Here is an 18,739-nt window from a genome sequence, read left to right on the forward strand (position 1 = left end):
ACACACCCACGCTTCGAAGGCAGGGCGACCTTTAAATCAGCCACTTGTGTGAATCCAGGCGAGCGCACGCCCCTTCGCACAAATAGTCCAATGTCGACGGGCTTTCTGAGACGATCCCTGCTAAGAATATTTATGAATTCACCGAGGCGTACGATGCGTCCAAATTTCTCCTTATATGGTCAAATATGCTTCGCGTAGCCCGGTGACCATTATAATAACTGCGGAGTGAACCTCCGAATTGCCATCATTTCAACCTCAGACGAGCCAGCATACAGGTGGTGTACTTCTTCTCTCTCTCTTTCGGTAAGTCTTAGAAAAATTTCCTCAGCTTCTGCCTTCATACTGCAGAATTTGTGGAGCACCGGCAAATATTAGCAGTGGTTGTGCCATATATGGATACGTAGGGCATGTACCACCTTGCCGATTCGTAACACGTGGTTTCGCTGATATTTGTTCTGCAAGTGGAATATTGTGTAAACTGTATGCGTGATAAGTCTCTGTGTAGTTTGATGTGTTTAAATTTGTAGAGAACAAAGTTCACTTAGTAGAAGCATAGAGATGTTTGATGATGCTTGATGCGAATTTATTGTTGGAAGTATTCTTTTGAAATGTTTTGAGTGTGTGCCGAGCCAGTTTTGATTTTTGTGCATGATCCCGGGCCGCCCGGATCACTTCGCCACGCCCACCCGTTACTGTGTTCTGTGCTTGCTTGAAGCCAACTCGCTCGCCGTCGGGTGCTATTGAACTCGCACCCATGCGTTGAGCCAATTGACTTGATAAATTGATGGGATGAGTCGTTCCGAAAGTCTTGTACAGCATTCTTGATATTGGGATGCATGAGGCATTATTAAAACTTTTGTAGATTTAATGTAGATAACGGGCAGATGATTGAATAATTGGTCATTTTGGACAAAGAGGGTGTGTCCGGCACTTGATTTCGTGCAGTTTTTAGGGATTGCTGTCTCAGCATTAGCCGCAACTCGGAGTTCCCGGCGACAAATTTGAAAATGGCTACATGTACCTCGGTTTTTGTGGATGATAAATTATGTTGTGAATTTTGTGATAAAGATTGCCCAACAGCCACTAATCATATCCCTTCTACGAGTCTTGGCAGACTTTCGATGACATTGATCTTGCTCGTTCGGGTTTCAGCAACTAAATTTCCGACCCCTGGGTTAAATAGTCGAAAGACGGGAAGAGTGGGTCGAAGAAAATAATGCCGTTGCTGTAGTGTAGAAGATGCATAGGGAATCGACGGCAGGTGGTTAGTCATTGTGTGAATCAGATATGGGAGTCAGCTGTGTGGGCGGACGCAAATTTGATCGTTGCTGATTGGATATTCAAATAACGCTGTCGTGTCGCGCTGTGATGCTATGGGGCTGCCATTGGCAGATTGCAGGCGGGCAGCTGGATTTGCATGTATAATTGGAGAGGTAACGGATCCATTCACAAATCCCATGCGCGGCTGCGCAGTGGACCAGGGGCGTGGCAGTGTTGGCCAGGTTTCATGTATTCAGTACGCAGGCGCAAGGGGAGGTTAGCGGGAAGTGGGTGCGGCTGAACCACGTGCTGGCTTCGTGCCTTTTCCTCGTTCCTCAACTGGTATAGCTACGAGTAGTTCAACAGTACTGCAAAGATGATCTAGACTTTCGTTTACTAAATGTGACTTAACCATTTTTTCCTCCCATAAGCGTATTTCTTCCGGTCTTTTAAAATGATATGAGAAATGAGACCAAAAAAATTATCATTAATTTTACTCGGACATGTATTTTAACGCGTGTATGTGTTTATGCTTTATGCTGAAGTGGGTGTTCGTGTAATATATTTTTGGTGCGAGATGTTCTATCATGAACTTGAAGCAGCATATTATAATCTACTCCCCCCCCCCCCCCCCCCCCCCCCCATAAGTTCAATATTGGTGACGTCAACTAGTTAGGCGTTGACTGCCTACCTCGAAATTTTGTCCATCTATTTATCGGGTGGTTGACCTGACCCCTTGCGATATTTTGTAGGTCTTTATTCAGTTGCGGGGAAACTTCCAGTATTTAACCTTGTGCTTTCTTTGTCCATTGCAGAGACACTAAAACAAATCAATCATCATGTGTGACGACGATGTTGCCGCCCTTGTTGTTGACAACGGATCCGGTATGGTGAAGGCCGGATTCGCCGGAGACGATGCCCCAAGGGCTGTCTTCCCATCCATCGTCGGCAGGCCCCGCCATCAGGGTGTCATGGTCGGCATGGGACAGAAGGACAGCTACGTCGGAGACGAGGCCCAGAGCAAGAGGGGTATCCTGACCCTCAAGTACCCCATCGAGCACGGTATCGTCACCAACTGGGACGACATGGAGAAGATCTGGCATCACACCTTCTACAACGAGCTCCGTGTCGCCCCCGAGGAGCACCCCGTCCTCCTCACCGAGGCTCCCCTCAACCCCAAGGCCAACAGGGAAAAGATGACCCAGGTGAGCATAGCTTGACTTTTATATTTAACAGGAGATATGGTTTTAAATGATTACTTGACCATTCCATTCATGTTTTTTGATAAGATATGAAAGAAAATATTAGAAATGTTCTTTCTTTGCCGCCAAGTATAAAGTAAGAATTGAAAATCTTGACTTGTAATTCAACTGTATAATACATTGTTTTGCGATGCTGTGATACGACTTGTGTAATATTTCATTTATTTACATTGTTCTCTTCAGATCATGTTCGAGACCTTCAACTCACCCGCCATGTACGTAGCCATCCAGGCTGTGCTGTCCCTGTACGCCTCCGGACGTACCACTGGTATCGTGTTCGACTCTGGTGATGGTGTCTCCCACACCGTGCCCATCTACGAGGGTTACGCCCTTCCCCACGCCATCCTCCGTCTGGACTTGGCTGGTCGTGATCTCACCGACTACCTGATGAAGATCCTCACCGAGCGTGGCTACTCCTTCACCACCACCGGTAAGCACCTTATAGCTACAAAGCACTTCAGCATTTTCCATAATCTTTTGATAATTTTCCATGGAAGTTTCCAAGCTGACCCGACTACCAATACAATGAACGCTACCATATTAAAATACTGATCCTTTGGTTCATGGAATTTGGCAAGAAGATAAACAATTTCAATTCCGAAATTTGTACTTTACAGGTAGGTCAGAATCTCGTCTACCCATTACTTGTACTGTATATGATATGTGAGTGACAATTTTTTTAAAACTTGTTTCTCTTTATCTACAGCCGAGCGTGAAATCGTCCGTGACATCAAGGAGAAGCTCTGCTACGTCGCTCTCGACTTCGAGCAGGAGATGAGCACTGCTGCTTCCTCCTCCTCCCTTGAGAAGAGCTACGAGCTTCCCGACGGTCAGGTCATCACCATCGGCAACGAGCGATTCCGCGCTCCCGAATCTCTCTTCCAGCCATCCTTCCTTGGTATGGAGTCTGCTGGTATCCACGAGACTACCTACAACAGCATCATGAAGTGCGACGTCGACATCCGTAAGGATCTGTACGCCAACACTGTCTTGTCTGGAGGTTCCACCATGTTCCCAGGAATCGCCGACAGGATGCAGAAGGAGATCACCGCTCTTGCTCCACCAACCATGAAGATCAAGATCATCGCTCCTCCTGAGAGGAAATACTCTGTATGGATCGGAGGCTCCATCCTGGCTTCCCTCTCCACCTTCCAGCAGATGTGGATCAGCAAGCAGGAGTACGACGAGTCTGGCCCATCCATCGTCCACAGGAAGTGCTTCTAAACAGCTCGTAGATAAACTCGTGGTTATCTTACACTGTAGTGAGCACATGTCATGACAAACTGTACAATCGGGTAGTGCTTGGTATGGTCACTGAACATAACCAATAGAAATCATGTAATACCGTTGTGGATATCAATGATTATTCCCTTTTATCTTCAGTGTTGTAGTCGAACCGGACTACAGTATTTATTTCAGTCTTCATCGCTGTCCCTGGCGATTTCGATGCTCTCTAACAGTGACCACAATCACATCACTCCCGTGTTCTGTGCGCAAGAAACCGGCATTACAAGACTCTTTGCCTTAACACCCGCGCGCGCAAAAAAAAAAGGTGGGGAGATCAAGGTTCTACCTGAACTTGCTTGCCCTCATCTCGAGGTTGAATTTGATGCTAAGACAAAAACGATTTGCCGAAAAGACGCAAACCCCTTTGCTTGTATGCCAACACATTTTTCTAAGTTACCGTTCCGTTCAATCTAACATCGTTAAAATTAGTATTAGATATGTGTAGGCATGGCACAAGATTTGTACCTCTTCTTCGTCTTTAAATTGGGAAAGTAAATTGCAAAAGGTAACATGCATTATAATCTTGAAAGAAAAAAAAAACAATTTAGATCTTATAAATCGCTTCATGGGATCATTGCATATTTTTGTTTCATATTGACACTGTATATATTTTGTAACTCTAAAAAAAAAGAAAAAAGAACACAACTGCAGATCTCAAACCGAGAATGCAATAAAAAAGCAGTACTAAGTATGCTAATTATGATCGTACATGCTTATTCATTATTTGTATTTCAGTTTGTGCAGGATGATCAATGATCATGGTGAATGAAGACTTGTGATATGTTCATGTTTGCGTCTTATATTGAGGAGCGATTGTTGACGTGAAATGATCATGGTGATAGAAGACTTGATGCGTTCATGTTTGAGTTTATTTTGAGGAGTGATTGTTGACGTGAAGCAGTGATGTAATTATGATTTTACTTTCGTACAGTGGGTATAGTGTGATGGTGCCAAGTCTCTGGGAAAGCCGTTTGCCAAGACTACGCGTGATGAGTTGTGATCTTTGTCTTGTGACTTTGTGGTGTATGAATCGCTAAACTTCTATTTATACACATAGGTGATGATAAAGCGTAAATCGAAACAATTGTAATTTTTTTAAACACATTTATAATTGCAGCTGCGCTGGAATGAGTACGTTGTACATTGCTCTTGTACTCATAAGAACAGTGTACAATGAATTGCATTTCAAAGCAGTTGCATTTATCAAATGCATGCGTGATTGTGTGTGTGCGTGTGTCAATAGACTGTAGTTGAATGTGCACTTGTATACTTGCCGAGATTGAGCAATCAGTATCCCACCGTTTTATTTATTTTTTTTTTCAGTCCGGCCGAAATTTATGCTGTACAGATTAATCCATCCTGGGTTGAAAATGTGGGAATCCTTTGCGATGAGGATACAACTGTAGAAAGTAAGGGTGCATGGAGAGAACGCCTTATCGGCCAATGAGGATTGTTTGGGATCAAGGGGGGATGATTATAACCCGGCAGCACCGTATTCCACGAGACCCGGCCTTCGGAGAAAAGGTTTGTAAATAAACTTATTCATTTCATTCATTCACTAGTGACTGGTTGATTGAGGTTCCATAAAAATAAACATAATAACGGGACCAGACAGCATTACAAACAATAAGACATATATCATTTGAAAGCATTAGAATTACAACATTCATGAGTTATACGAGAAAACGAAGTTGAACAGTGGTTATCCTATGTATACATGCACTACATGTTTTTGTTTTAATTTGTTAATCCCTTGAATAAAAAATAAAAACACATTTCAGAAGACTTGAGGCATACATTCTGACTATAAGTGGAAAGTGAGTTACGCTGTTCAAAGTATTCATGACTGTACACAACTTCTAAGATTCATGTTGAAACTTAGATACATTGTAATGATTTAAAGAAGACTAGAAAAACTTATAGACCAATGTATAAAATGTATAACAAAGCTAAATGCATGTACAGGATTACTTGAGTATTAATTGCCCGGCAATGCAATAGGGATGCCTACACTTGCATGCACGTTGTATCTTAATTTTCAATGATTAAATATAGCCGTTTCCCCTCCCCAACTTGTCAAATTCTTGATTTCAAGAATTTGCACAGTGGCTGCGTACTAAAGATGAATAATAAAATACTCCATGTTAAAGGTATCGTAAAGTTTTGGTTGAGACCTAATTTCATGTTTCTAACATTTTTTGGTGAGATAATGAGAAACCTCTTATGAAATATGAAAGAGCATGTAATTCTTTGAGGAATTGAACGTTTATTTGATGAAAATTGGTTTTGAAATGGCTGAGATAGCCAAAAAAGAGCAATTCTAATAAAGTGTGGGACCCACACTTTATTACGATCGCTTTGTTTTACTTTATTTTTGGATGTTGCAGTCATTCCAAACCCGATTTTCATCAAATAAACTTTGAATTCCCCTTAAAATAGTATGCTCTGTACTATATCATAAGTGCTTTCTTGGTATCTTGAAAAAAATTTAAAAGCCCAATTTTCATCTACACCAATACTGTACCATCCCTTTAAGGAAATGCATGTTAATAGGAAGTGTCGACTTTCTGGTATGCTGCAGAATGTACGATATCGTTACGATGGTATCATACCATCGTAATGATGATGTTCTATATTCAGGAGAATAAAATACACCTGTATGTTGCTTTACTTTTCCTGTCGTTGTTGAGTATTACAAATCTGTCTTAATTCAACATAAAAATGCCACCAAATAAAGCTAAAAGTAGCACTAACGCCGGTACCAGCAATGAAATTAACCAAATAAAATTTTTGTTAATTTCATATGCAATTTGTATAACATTCATGAAAAATTTGAGGGCATGACATAATCACCTCGCTCATTTGAATACTCGTAATAAGGACTGGTCAAAAATGTCTTCCGAAAAAAAAGGTAAAATTCAAAATGTCATAGCTTTCCTATTTCTTAACCGATTTTTGTCATTTTTGAAACGCTCTGTAGGAATCTTGTTTCTCGTTATTTTGCAGTTTATCTATTGTGGGATGGATTTTTCCTTTTTAAGAGTTACTACGTTTGAGTGAAATCTATAATAGCAATGTACGATGTCAAGATCTGATATTGCTGATGTTCTAATTTTTCTTTTGCGTCAGCTGTGCATGCAAATCCATTCTTGCAAATGATCTTATACAATATGTTACAGATGACTAACATTATCTAAAACAACAGCAAATACCTTGCTCGCTTTACTCCTCTCCTCTAAGTGATACTGCACGCTCCTAGTGTTATAGTTTCAAAGCGTCAACAATAGATATAGGTTTTTTTTCAGTATCGTAGCTATAGTTCATCCCAAATATCGTGAAATAGCAAATTGTTTATGTAGCATGACGTTGTAGAAAATATTGTAATTTCTCTTGTAATAAACTGTTGATAGAATGAAATTTAAACTTGCCGCAGCTGGGGCTGTCACAAAAGTCAAAGGTGCTTACGACGCTTAATGAAAATACATTTGAGAAAGGTTATTTTCATTGGTTGTACTATCCATTGTACAGAGATAAATCCATTTTTCTTTCCATCCTATAGCTGACTCCACCGGTCAAGCATCCACGTGTAGTCGTGTATGTAATCTCTAAAGCAACCATGCATGATTTAGGTCTTCTATTTCATAACTTCTTACCCAGAACTGTAAGAATCTGGAACAATAATATACCTAGACTTCGGGTCATTGCTGTATCACCAAGTCATTCGTCATCTTATGAGCTGCTGCTTGACAAATCGCCAGAGAGACGTATGGAGCCTCTCATTGGATCCTACATGTTTTAATAACAGAGGTATGTCTGTCTGTTTGTTTCCTTTTTTTTGGTACTGTTTCACGTCTTTCCTCGCTCCCTACACGCCTACATTTTATTGTGAAAAATTATAGGTTACATAACGCACATTTTGCCTCACCATGATAAACTGTCCTCTTGTCGGCACACAGCATGACGTCATCCCAAGATAGTTTCGAGGAGCTGTAGCAAAACACCTGCTGAAAGGACTATCTTCTCAAGTTCACGGTTTTAAAGGTTAATAATTGATGGTTTTCCCACGTATACGTTCTGGCTTTGTTTGGTATCTCTACTCACAGTTTGTACGCTTTCGTTGTGTATTCTTCTCTGCGTTTATACAGCACATTCCTTTTCAATACATGTACGCCTATACGCAATTCGTATACTGGATCGTGCACATTCTATCATGGACCTGCTACACTTATGGACTATGAACGGAAGTTTTTCTTTAATTACATCATCAACCCCGCCACCTGATTAATGTGCATCTTAATGAGTGCATTCAGATGTTCGTACATGGCGATTGGATAATCGTGCATGGTCACTATGACAAAAGAACCACTTCCCTCATTTCGTTCTTATTTGGCTGAAATGACTTTTCAGACTTAGAGGGAAATTTTCAGGCCAGTTTAAAGTTAGTCTGAGAAGGAAGAATAAGATACTACGAGTTCAACGGTAAAATTTTGATTGAAATCGGATGAAAAATAAGGAAATTATGACATTTTGAAGTTTCGCTAATTTTTGAGGAAACAGTTCTTGAACGTTCAATCTGAATATTCAAATGGCAAAGTGAGCATGTCATCCCCTCACAACTTACCATATACTTTGTACATAAAATTTTGAAATTTCCAGTTTTTCATCCAAATGCAATTATGCCCGAGGCTCAAATCCTGTATTCTGAAGTTATTCAACCAGGAATAATATCATGTTTCAGACGTCAATGACAGAAACATTGAATTTTCGTCACTTTTTGTACATGATCAATGGAAAATTGTGAGTTTATGACATGGTCAGCTCACTCATTTGCATATTCATATCCACTGTACAAGAACTGTTTTGCAGAAATTAGCGAAACTTCAAAATTTCATAACTTCCTTATTTTTCATTCAATTTCAGTTAAATTTTTACCCTTAAACTCGTAAGTTTTTTTCTCTTTCTTATCAGACAAACATATTTTGGGACTGGATTTCCTCTTTAAGTGCCTTGAATAAACACCAATATTGGAGAGCAGCACACCTCAAAACATAACAAATTTTGTGCCACAAAATTGGTAATTAGGCTACTTGAGTGGACACTTGTGGACAAGCGTGTAACGTTGCTTAAGTAAGACATAGACCTACGCGTCGTCTACAGTTGATGTCTATGTTTATTTTGAAACCATGTGTGAAAAATGGGAAGAATTAGATGACAAATCAACCTGCCAAAATATTTGCTTTGTCTTATTACGTAGTTGCATTTCGCAAATGAAACTGCCTGTTATCGATGAGCGATTGATTTCCCAATATGCACTGCACATGCATATTTCTTGATTCAAGAGTGATATTTCTTCTGCGCATGTATTCTTTTTTTCTTTTTAAATCTCTCAAAGTGTCGTCTTGTTTTTATCCAGGCTGGCTGTCGGCGGTGATGATGAGATCAAAGCAGGAAAGCGTGTTTTAAAACGTTTTTGTGACGCTTTTGACAGAAACAGGTGCATGAATAAATTAACGAGCGATGATTGTCCATGTGTATAATCTAGGTCCGTGCTACTTTGATGTATTCGGCTTGGCTGTCTGTTATTGTGAGGAAATACAGAACACGGGAAATAAAATGTAAAGTGAAATTTCCACCACTGACCGTCGCTGGTGTTGCAGGTTGAACGAGAACTGAATAATTCACCAACGTGAGATAAGCAGAGGTGAGTAGGAGCAAGCATTACAGATACAATGAAGACATGGCAAGATAATTGTGTGTACAAAGGGCGTGCGTGACCGAGTAATGTGCAAGCAACCTTTGGACTGTCGGGCATCACTGTATTATCCTTCTTACAACTTTGCAGTTATCGTTTTAGTATATTAGTAGATCAATATGCAGTGCAGTTCTACTCTATCTAATTCAAGTTGGCTTCAACGAAATAAGAAATTGTGAATTTGTGTGGACAAGCTACCACGAAGCAGATCTGTTAGGCACAACCACACGTCCATGCATACTAGATGATGTGGATAATCTCCCATTGATCTGCACACTTTTCTGTATCAAATTCCCTTTCTTTAAATTGGGTCTGTAAGTTGTATATATTCATAGAGTCAAATTATGTTGTTTTTCGGTAACCCAGAAATGACAACTTACAAGGAGGAAGAAGCGGTTGCTGGCTTATCGACCAATCTAAATATCTTTGACATAAGCCGGTTCGGAGTTAGCTCTTGGGCACACTGGTAGGAATGACCTTTCTTTTTTTCTCAGTCGGTTAGGGGCACTTCACACTCGTTTTCAGAGCGGCATAATGCATTAGCTTAATACATAACGATTCATGAGATACATCAATCCTGTTCAAACAAAGAATGAGCTTGTGTATGTAGACCAGTTGACAAGAATGATCCGTCAATTAACATTTGGGAAAGCATCCATTTCATTATTTTGCATTGAATGTATCAACAATCTCTTTTAATTGATATTGGCAAATACCACTTTTGCTGTCAAGTTGATGTGCTGGTAAACAGCATTTATAAGGATTACATGAAAAATCATTATGTCACAGATTACAGTTCTACCATTCTGATTGTTTGATTTTAGTCTCTTGTTGAAAAAGAACTTGAACTTGAAGTGACATGGTGAGCCAGCCGTCGCTCATTGGTGCACATGCACATACAAACAAAAACATTATGTTTATTCGTATATGTATATATATATATATATATATATATATATATATATAACATATACATATATTATATATACATTGATATTATATATATAGTAGTGTGTTTTGGGGTGTGCTATATCATAGAAGATATCTGAATAAATTGGAATGACAACTTTCATGTCGATATGATCAAAACAATTTCACAACAGCGATATAATAAATACGTATAATGATTTAGGTATAGAGTCTATTTAATCAAACTTTTCACATTTTTTAACCGTCTATACCATGAATTCGCCGCTGCAACTAGGCAATAAGTGCTTGTATTGCATTGATAATCGATTCAGACAAGCAACATTCGACATGGTACTATCGCTGGTAAAGAAAAAAAGTAGAAATTTCTTAAGAAATGTGATAAATATCCATTCGTGCAACATCTCACATAAAAGAAGGACAAATACCGTAATCCGAGATTAAACATTAAGTATGATACGATGATAGATTTCATTTCATATTATGATATCAGTATATGTAGGGCATGCTACATGTACACCACTGCTGTAGATTATTTTTCCTCGTACTTGTCTTGAAGCAACTCTAAATCAGGAATCGTCTGCATTTTATTTTGTCACAGCCAGCCTTTCAGTTATAATAAAATACTATTAATTGGAATATGGGAAATTCCAAGTCTTGCAATGGTATCATTTGACTTAAATTCAATCGACACTTCCCACTTCCTCATTTATGTCTACAATGTTGTATAAAAAGATTTTCTATATCTACAATGTATAAAAGATTTGCTTTTATTTCTTGTTTGTTTCATTCACACAATTCATGTTGATGCTGTACAAAACTGGCTGTGACTATTCATGCTTGTCGCGGATGGCGTAAGGGGATTTCCCCCAAACTACTTCCCCCTCTATACCTGTGGACATATCTCAGTGGCCTGACAGTTCGTAATTCATCTTTGCGCATGAGCAGAAAAGGTCATTTATACTAACAGGCATTTTGGTTTGTTAATTCATTGAGATAAGCATCTGTGATGTGATGTGATGTGATGTGATGTGATCCTTATCTAAATGGTGCTTGCCAGCACATCTACCTGACAGCAAGCCTGGTATTTGGGTTGGCAATATCAAAAGAAGAAGGTTGTTATTGCATTCAATAGAACACACTGAAATTGATGCCTGCCAATGTCAACTGACAGACTATTCTGGTCACATGTTCTAAACGCATGCATTCTTTGTTTGAACACGAATTCAATAAATTGTTATGTCTAGCAACCTTATACATTATACCGAAGTGCCTATAACCAACGGAGAAAAAAAGAAGGGTCATTTGTAATAATGTGTACATGAGCTAATTACGAACTGGCTTTATAGGCCTATACTCTCAGCATGGAGCTATAAATCTCAGCCTAGTTTCTAGACTATTATGTATATATAATGATTGTATCCAGTCACGTGTCGATCTGTGCTCGTTCGTGCAGCAGTCATATCCATGACGGAATAATTTTCAATCAGTAAACTTCCGCCTCTTTGCATTTGGCGTATCTTATCTCATCAGACAAGCTATGTGTACTTTGAATGTGATTTTCTAATAAATGAAGTAAAATGAAAGCAAAGAGAATGATGCAATTAAGTTTCACTAATCTCAGCCAGAAATAAGGAAGTTATAACATTCAACTTTCAGCAAACTTATATATGCAAATAATTTCATCAGGTAATACTGTCACATGTTACTCCTCAGTTCCTCAGTGCTTTGTGCAAAAAAAAAAAAAAGTTTGTACAAAACCGTGTTTATATTCTGGTTGATGATTAATTAGCATCTACCTACAACCCTCTAAAAGTGAAATAGTCTTTAAACTCATTGTAACTCTACCATAATTTCTGCTACTGTTCGGTCATACCCACGATATAGAATGAAGTATAATGGCAGCTAAATTATGTAATCATCAGTGTTGTGTTCAGTTTAATTCTAATTTATCAAAGGGTAAACATATAGGCCTATCCCAAGGTCTTCACTCTGCGGCTAAATTTTAGTCATTGGAACCTTTGGCATTTCATGAGATTTTAATTCTATTATTTTCAGGAGATATAGCTAATGGGGTTACGGATTTCAATATCATATTGACAGGACTGAGTAATAATCGGAGATGATCTAGTAATGACATAAAATCATGACTTGTGAATAACACTGTTAGAGCCAAGTGTCTTTTAGGTCTCACCATAGGTGCAGTCAATACAGTGAGGTTTCCCTCTTCTGCACACAGTTGTGACAACAACGACAACAGCAGCAGCAACAACAACAACAACAACGATAACAACAACAACAACAACAACAACAGGAGAACATAATGATGTTGGTCTGTCTTTATCCAGCTTGTCTGAAATATACATTTAAAAAAATGGTAATCACAGGTGATGTCTGAATGCGTCATGCCTCACACCTGCGATTACTCCAGTCCTCAAGACTAAAACTTTTATACAATAGGCCTATACTCAACAGACATGCAGGGAGCTTCATTTAGAAAAAAAAAATATTGGCTGTGGTTGACCAGAATATGTTCCTTTACAAGTTCTATCCTTCATATTTGGAGGGGCTGCTTTGGCTTCTTGGCAGATCTGTTCCAAACATATTGTCTAAAAAAACACTTGGCTTTTTGTGTGAAAAATAAAATGATTGGCTTTGAGAGAAGCCTCTCATAAAAGTGAAAACCTCTGACAATGTGTCTGGGAAATTTCACAAGTTAGAAGGGAAATATAAGGTTTTAAATCAGGCAAACATGAAACTGTGTTCCTTTTTGGAATGAGTGCACTGTGTGTGATTTCTTTCATCATTTTTTTTCTATTTTATTAAAGCACGTGCCCATGCAGAGTATATTATATGCGCGTGTAAACTGATGGACGAATGTCCCGACCCAGTACCGCGACCTGCTTTTATCAAGGACTCGAGCACTCTTTACTACAGGTCACATAACATTGTCAATCAGTAAACACATCCCTCGGGGAACAATATATATGACCTTAACATTCTGTTGCTGGCTTACTTGTAGCTGCCATCATAATAAAACTTATAGGTGTCAGTGCTCAGAGAATGCAAGGAGAACGATTAGCTGACCACGGCGTTTAATTCTGCAGAGTCATTCGGTAGGAAACTACGCGTAGCAGGTGCAATGCTCGAGATCGCCTTGATACCTTGAGATAAGCATCCACGGCTCTGTTGATACACTTTAGGTTTTCTCTACTTGTCATGTGCTAAAGTACATGTATGATGGGGCATGAGTGGAAAATGAGACTTGGGACATAATTTGCCCTATCTTTAAGCAACTTTGTAAATATAAAATGCGATTGTTTTAATGCATTCGAAGAGGTAGTTCAGCAAGGACTGGTAAGACTGTGTATGTATGTTTGTTTGTTTGTTTGATTGTTCGTTTGTTTGTTTGTTTGTTTGTTTGTTCATTTTCATCTGAAAAGATGGCTGGATATCCCATATTCAGCTGCACTAGGCTGGTCTTCCATGGGGTCCAGTTGGATGTCAGGCGGGACCACTTCGCCGGGTTAAACACCCTGCTCTTTGCGATGAATGAATGAAGCGGGATCTTTTACGCGCATGAATTGTGACTCTCTCATACACGGAACCTCCATTTTATGTCCTATGCGAAGGACAGAGTGTTATGCCTCTTGCTAGAGGGGACGGTATGGTTACACACAACATTGCTCAGTCCAGACTCGGGTTCGAACCCGGGTCCTTAGGATCGTGAGGCAGATGCGCTACCGACTGAGCCAACTCACCGTATACACAGTATACTGTGAGGGAAATTGCCGGAAACACCCAATGAAATCCTGCACTACTAGTAGGGCCTATACGAAGCAATTCTCTCCGAAGCGCAAAACTCAGTGATATCAATGACAACAAAAGTCGCATGCATATAACTTCCAAATGGGATGGGATGGAATTGAACTTCAGTCACTAAGTATTATCTAGATATGTCTGAGTGGGTTCTTCATGCATCGATAATAACGCCACAACCTCGTTTACGTATAAATAGAAGCTATCACGCCCAGCCGTAGTGGGGCAATCGTTACCCGGTGCCCTGATTTTCAGTCGAGAGGTATAAAGGTTCGTGTTGATAGTTTTCGCGGCGGTAATTTCTACGGGTTGGGGAGTATAAACATAGATAGATAGAAAGGAAAATAGATAGATAGATAGACAGACAGATAGATAGAGTGATAACTAAATGAATAAATAGATGAATATACAAAGAAGTATACAACCGCAGCTACTGTAAAGACCCTATAAGTCGAACAGTGTTTTATAATGTTTTATTAACCAAAAATACACAGATAGTGTTTTGATAAATGCGCTAGTGAGTAGACATGACGTAATACAATCAATATCATACGTTTGTTTTGTAACGGGCATCGTGTTTTGATGTGGCAAACATTTCTGGACACCTACACACAGTGGAATGTTTCTTGCATTTCAGAAGTGAGACTGAATTCAAACTTTATTAAACATTCTGGGTGCGGGCCTTCCAATGTTCGTCCTCGACTATCGTGTTGCATATACTGACATTGCGTGTATACATTATTACCCCCCCCCCCCCCCCCCATTGACTTGGTTCGTGGATAGCAGCATATATCCCTGTGATATGCCTTATCGTGACCTGAATGCGCAAACACACTCCAGAAGAGCAAACACTCCTAGATCCACTCGATGATGTAAATCAGCATGCCGAGAATATGACCATAAATGGTAATGATTTTTGTAGGAGCATGCCATGAGCAGGTGGTTTTCCGTTAAATAGAGGTGCACCCACCAGACACGCCCTCACTCATCGCCAGATCAGTCCCAGCAGCGAAACCAGCTCAGCTCGTCGACGGCACGGATCTTCGTCGATCACCCCGAACTTCTCACCATCTTCTGTCAAGGTAGGCGCGACAGTTTCCGCTCTCCAGCTCTGCTTCATGTTGTGCTGCGCAAAGCCTTTATGGAGAGGCTCATTATTAGTGATCAGTCGTTCAAATCCTGTTGAGTGTTTTTTTTTCCCCAAGAAGCTTTTTTTTTCTTCCTTTTTTCTTTTATATGTTGCAATCAACGCTTTAGCTTTCGATAGTTATTCGTTTCCTTGTTTCCGCCTGACTCGACACACTTGTAAAAGGAAAACTCCAGGAAAAGCCAGACCAATTCTGAATTCCGGGTGGTTGATTTCACCACGAGATAACCAGGATGCGGGTGATAATCCCTTATAGGATAATGCATCAAGGACATTATCATGTGACACATTCTATCTGTTAGCCACATCATTATGCAAAGTGAGGGAATTCACTACGAATCTGGTCACAAACTGTATTTTATAGTGACTACATTGATGTATTTTTTACACTTATAGTTAGATGCTGAATTTTTATTGTAATCATAATTATCGATGATTATGCTTTATCATACAGGTCAAGTTCAAGCAAGAAACCAAAATCGAAAGGATAATGCAGAAAAAATTTACTCGTTTGACTTAATTGACATGGGCAGAATAAAGTCTAGGACTTCAATTTATCTATGTATGTATCTTTATCGTATCTGCTCACAGGAATAGCATAAGTCAAACAACTCATCATGTGTGACGACGATGTTGCCGCCCTGGTCATCGACAACGGATCCGGTATGGTGAAGGCCGGATTCGCCGGAGACGACGCCCCAAGGGCTGTCTTCCCATCCATCGTCGGCAGGCCCCGCCATCAGGGTGTCATGGTCGGCATGGGACAGAAGGACAGCTACGTCGGAGACGAGGCCCAGAGCAAGAGGGGTATCCTGACCCTCAAGTACCCCATCGAGCACGGTATCGTCACCAACTGGGACGACATGGAGAAGATCTGGCATCACACCTTCTACAACGAGCTCCGTGTCGCCCCCGAGGAGCACCCCGTCCTCCTCACCGAGGCTCCCCTCAACCCCAAGGCCAACAGGGAAAAGATGACCCAGGTAAGCATATAACTTGACTTTGATATTTAACAGGAGATACAGATGGTTTTAAATGATTACTTGACCATTCCACTCTTATTTTTTGTGGATAAGATATGAAAGAAAATATTAGAAATGTTCTTTCTTTGCCGCCAAGTATAAAGCAAGAATTGAAAACCTTGACTTGAAATTCAACTGTATAATACATTGTTGCGATGCTTTGATACGGTTTATGTAATATTTAATTTATTTACACTGTTCTCTTCAGATCATGTTCGAGACCTTCAACTCACCCGCCATGTACGTAGCCATCCAGGCTGTGCTGTCCCTGTACGCCTCCGGACGTACCACTGGTATCGTGTTCGACTCTGGCGATGGTGTCTCCCACACCGTGCCCATTTACGAGGGTTACGCCCTTCCCCACGCCATCCTCCGTCTGGACTTGGCTGGTCGTGATCTCACCGACTACCTGATGAAGATCCTCACCGAGCGTGGCTACTCCTTCACCACCACCGGTAAGCACCTTTGATTTTATTCCCATTTTCCTAACTTTTCACGCAACTTAAACAGTACACTGAAGACTATCGTTACAGATAATCTCCATTAGGCCTACATGATCCTGGTCTTCTGATCACAATCACATTTCCTACAAAAAAAAAAAAAAAATCCTGACATTCAATTTCCATTTCACACAAAAAGTCATGATTTACTGATGAGTGATCGTCTCATTTCCCTGAATTTCAACACCCCTCTGAAGTTGATATCCCTGAAGTTTATTCGCCTGAATTTCATTTCCTTTAATTTCATGTCCCAGTATTTGATCTCTCTAACCCAACTTTGTGTGACAAATTCTACAATGTATCTACTGTTGTGATTTCCCTTACCGACAGCCGAGCGTGAAATCGTTCGCGACATCAAGGAGAAGCTCTGCTACGTCGCTCTCGACTTCGAACAGGAGATGAGCACTGCTGCTTCTTCCTCTTCCCTGGAGAAGAGCTACGAGCTTCCCGACGGTCAGGTCATCACCATTGGCAACGAGCGATTCCGTGCTCCCGAGTCTCTCTACCAGCCGTCCTTCCTTGGTATGGAGGCTGCTGGTATCCACGAGACCACCTACAACAGCATCATGAAGTGTGACGTCGACATCCGTAAGGATCTGTACGCTAACACCGTCATGTCCGGAGGTTCCACCATGTTCCCAGGAATCGCCGACAGGATGCAGAAGGAGATCACTGCTCTTGCTCCTCCCTCAATGAAGATCAAGATCATCGCTCCACCTGAGAGGAAATACTCTGTATGGATCGGAGGCTCCATCCTGGCTTCCCTCTCCACCTTCCAGCAGATGTGGATCAGCAAGCAGGAGTACGACGAGTCTGGCCCATCCATTGTCCACAGGAAGTGCTTCTAAATTCGTCTCGCTGTGAAAACTGGCAAACTTAAAACCAAAGACTGACAGTATTGCTGAAATACATTGGTCGCAGTGACTACACCTCCTGGGACCAAGTCGATGAAGAACGGCAACACCGACTAACAAAATGGATTTACAATTATCACCTGCATGAAACCCAATTTTGACGTAGAACCGGTAAATATTTTCGCAACAACGACCATAACAACCCTGGCTTTACGTGGAACCATTCAGATATAGGATGACTTCCAAAAATGTTTGATTAAGTTATTTCCTAGAAATCTTCTGTGGCCAAATAGAATTTACCTCCAAATTCCCAAGTACCATGATATTTCCACTCAACGAAACAACTTTTTATCACCCCGATGCTGTATTTGCAAAAGTCGTCTTCCGATACCTCATGAGTTCAATCACTGAATTGTGAATTCGAATCGCTCTGACTAATGAAAATAATGGTATGTTACATGTTCATGAATATATTTGAATATGCTTTATCCTTTGGAATCGACATAGTGTCTTCCATTTGAAAAGGAAATAGCAATCTACTGCTCCTAGAGAACGTAAACCAATACATTTTATTCTTTGGAATGCATTTCAATTCAGTAACCTATGCATCGACGCCAAAGCTATATGTAAAAATTGTTCTTGTTTGTACATAGTTGTGGATGAGTATTAAATACCCATTGATCGAGATTTACAACAAACTGATGAATTCTTTGCATTTAACGAGTGTTTTTTTTTTCCCTGTACATTTGTATGGGTAAGTGAAAGAGCTAAGACACAGACGATTAAACATATGCATACCTTTGATAACGACAAGACGCCCCTTGTTATAGAAAGCACAAATATTATAATACATGATGGACTCAAACACACACACATACACACACGTATATACATACATATATATATGTA

The 18,739-nt window shown here is 40.2% G+C and overlaps 2 protein-coding genes across 2 annotated transcripts; both read left to right on the plus strand.

The window, feature by feature from the left end:
- The first annotated feature begins 240 nt into the window (after positions 1–240).
- LOC139735439 (actin CyI, cytoplasmic) lies at positions 241–4,506 on the plus strand. Its single transcript, XM_071646195.1, has 4 exons — positions 241–303; positions 2,076–2,465; positions 2,706–2,952; positions 3,229–4,506. Exons 2-4 carry the CDS (start codon positions 2,100–2,102, stop codon positions 3,744–3,746), a joined length of 1,131 nt encoding a protein of 376 aa, XP_071502296.1. The 5' UTR covers positions 241–303; positions 2,076–2,099; the 3' UTR covers positions 3,747–4,506.
- A 10,765-nt stretch (positions 4,507–15,271) lies between these two features.
- On the plus strand, positions 15,272–17,824 carry LOC139735447 (actin CyI, cytoplasmic-like). The gene is made up of 4 exons (XM_071646208.1): positions 15,272–15,389; positions 16,046–16,437; positions 16,685–16,931; positions 17,307–17,824. The coding sequence occupies exons 2-4, from the start codon at positions 16,072–16,074 to the stop codon at positions 17,822–17,824; spliced, it is 1,131 nt and encodes a 376-aa protein (XP_071502309.1). The 5' UTR covers positions 15,272–15,389; positions 16,046–16,071.
- Positions 17,825–18,739: the final 915 nt, after the last annotated feature.

The sequence above is a fragment of the Diadema antillarum genome, unplaced genomic scaffold (genome assembly GCF_040938485.1).
Source record: "Diadema antillarum isolate AM-2024a unplaced genomic scaffold, OU_Dant_1.0 scf00000027, whole genome shotgun sequence".
In the NCBI taxonomy this organism is placed as follows: domain Eukaryota; kingdom Metazoa; phylum Echinodermata; class Echinoidea; order Diadematoida; family Diadematidae; genus Diadema; species Diadema antillarum.

Coding starts and splice junctions, on each gene's coding strand:
- LOC139735439 (XM_071646195.1), top strand. CDS start 2,100: ATGTGTGACGACGATGTTGCCGCCCTTGTTGTTGACAACGGATCCGGT. Junction 2,466..2,705: donor ACAGGGAAAAGATGACCCAG/GTGAGCATAGCT, acceptor TGTTCTCTTCAG/ATCATGTTCGAGACCTTCAA. Junction 2,953..3,228: donor CTACTCCTTCACCACCACCG/GTAAGCACCTTA, acceptor CTTTATCTACAG/CCGAGCGTGAAATCGTCCGT.
- LOC139735447 (XM_071646208.1), top strand. CDS start 16,072: ATGTGTGACGACGATGTTGCCGCCCTGGTCATCGACAACGGATCCGGT. Junction 16,438..16,684: donor ACAGGGAAAAGATGACCCAG/GTAAGCATATAA, acceptor TGTTCTCTTCAG/ATCATGTTCGAGACCTTCAA. Junction 16,932..17,306: donor CTACTCCTTCACCACCACCG/GTAAGCACCTTT, acceptor CCTTACCGACAG/CCGAGCGTGAAATCGTTCGC.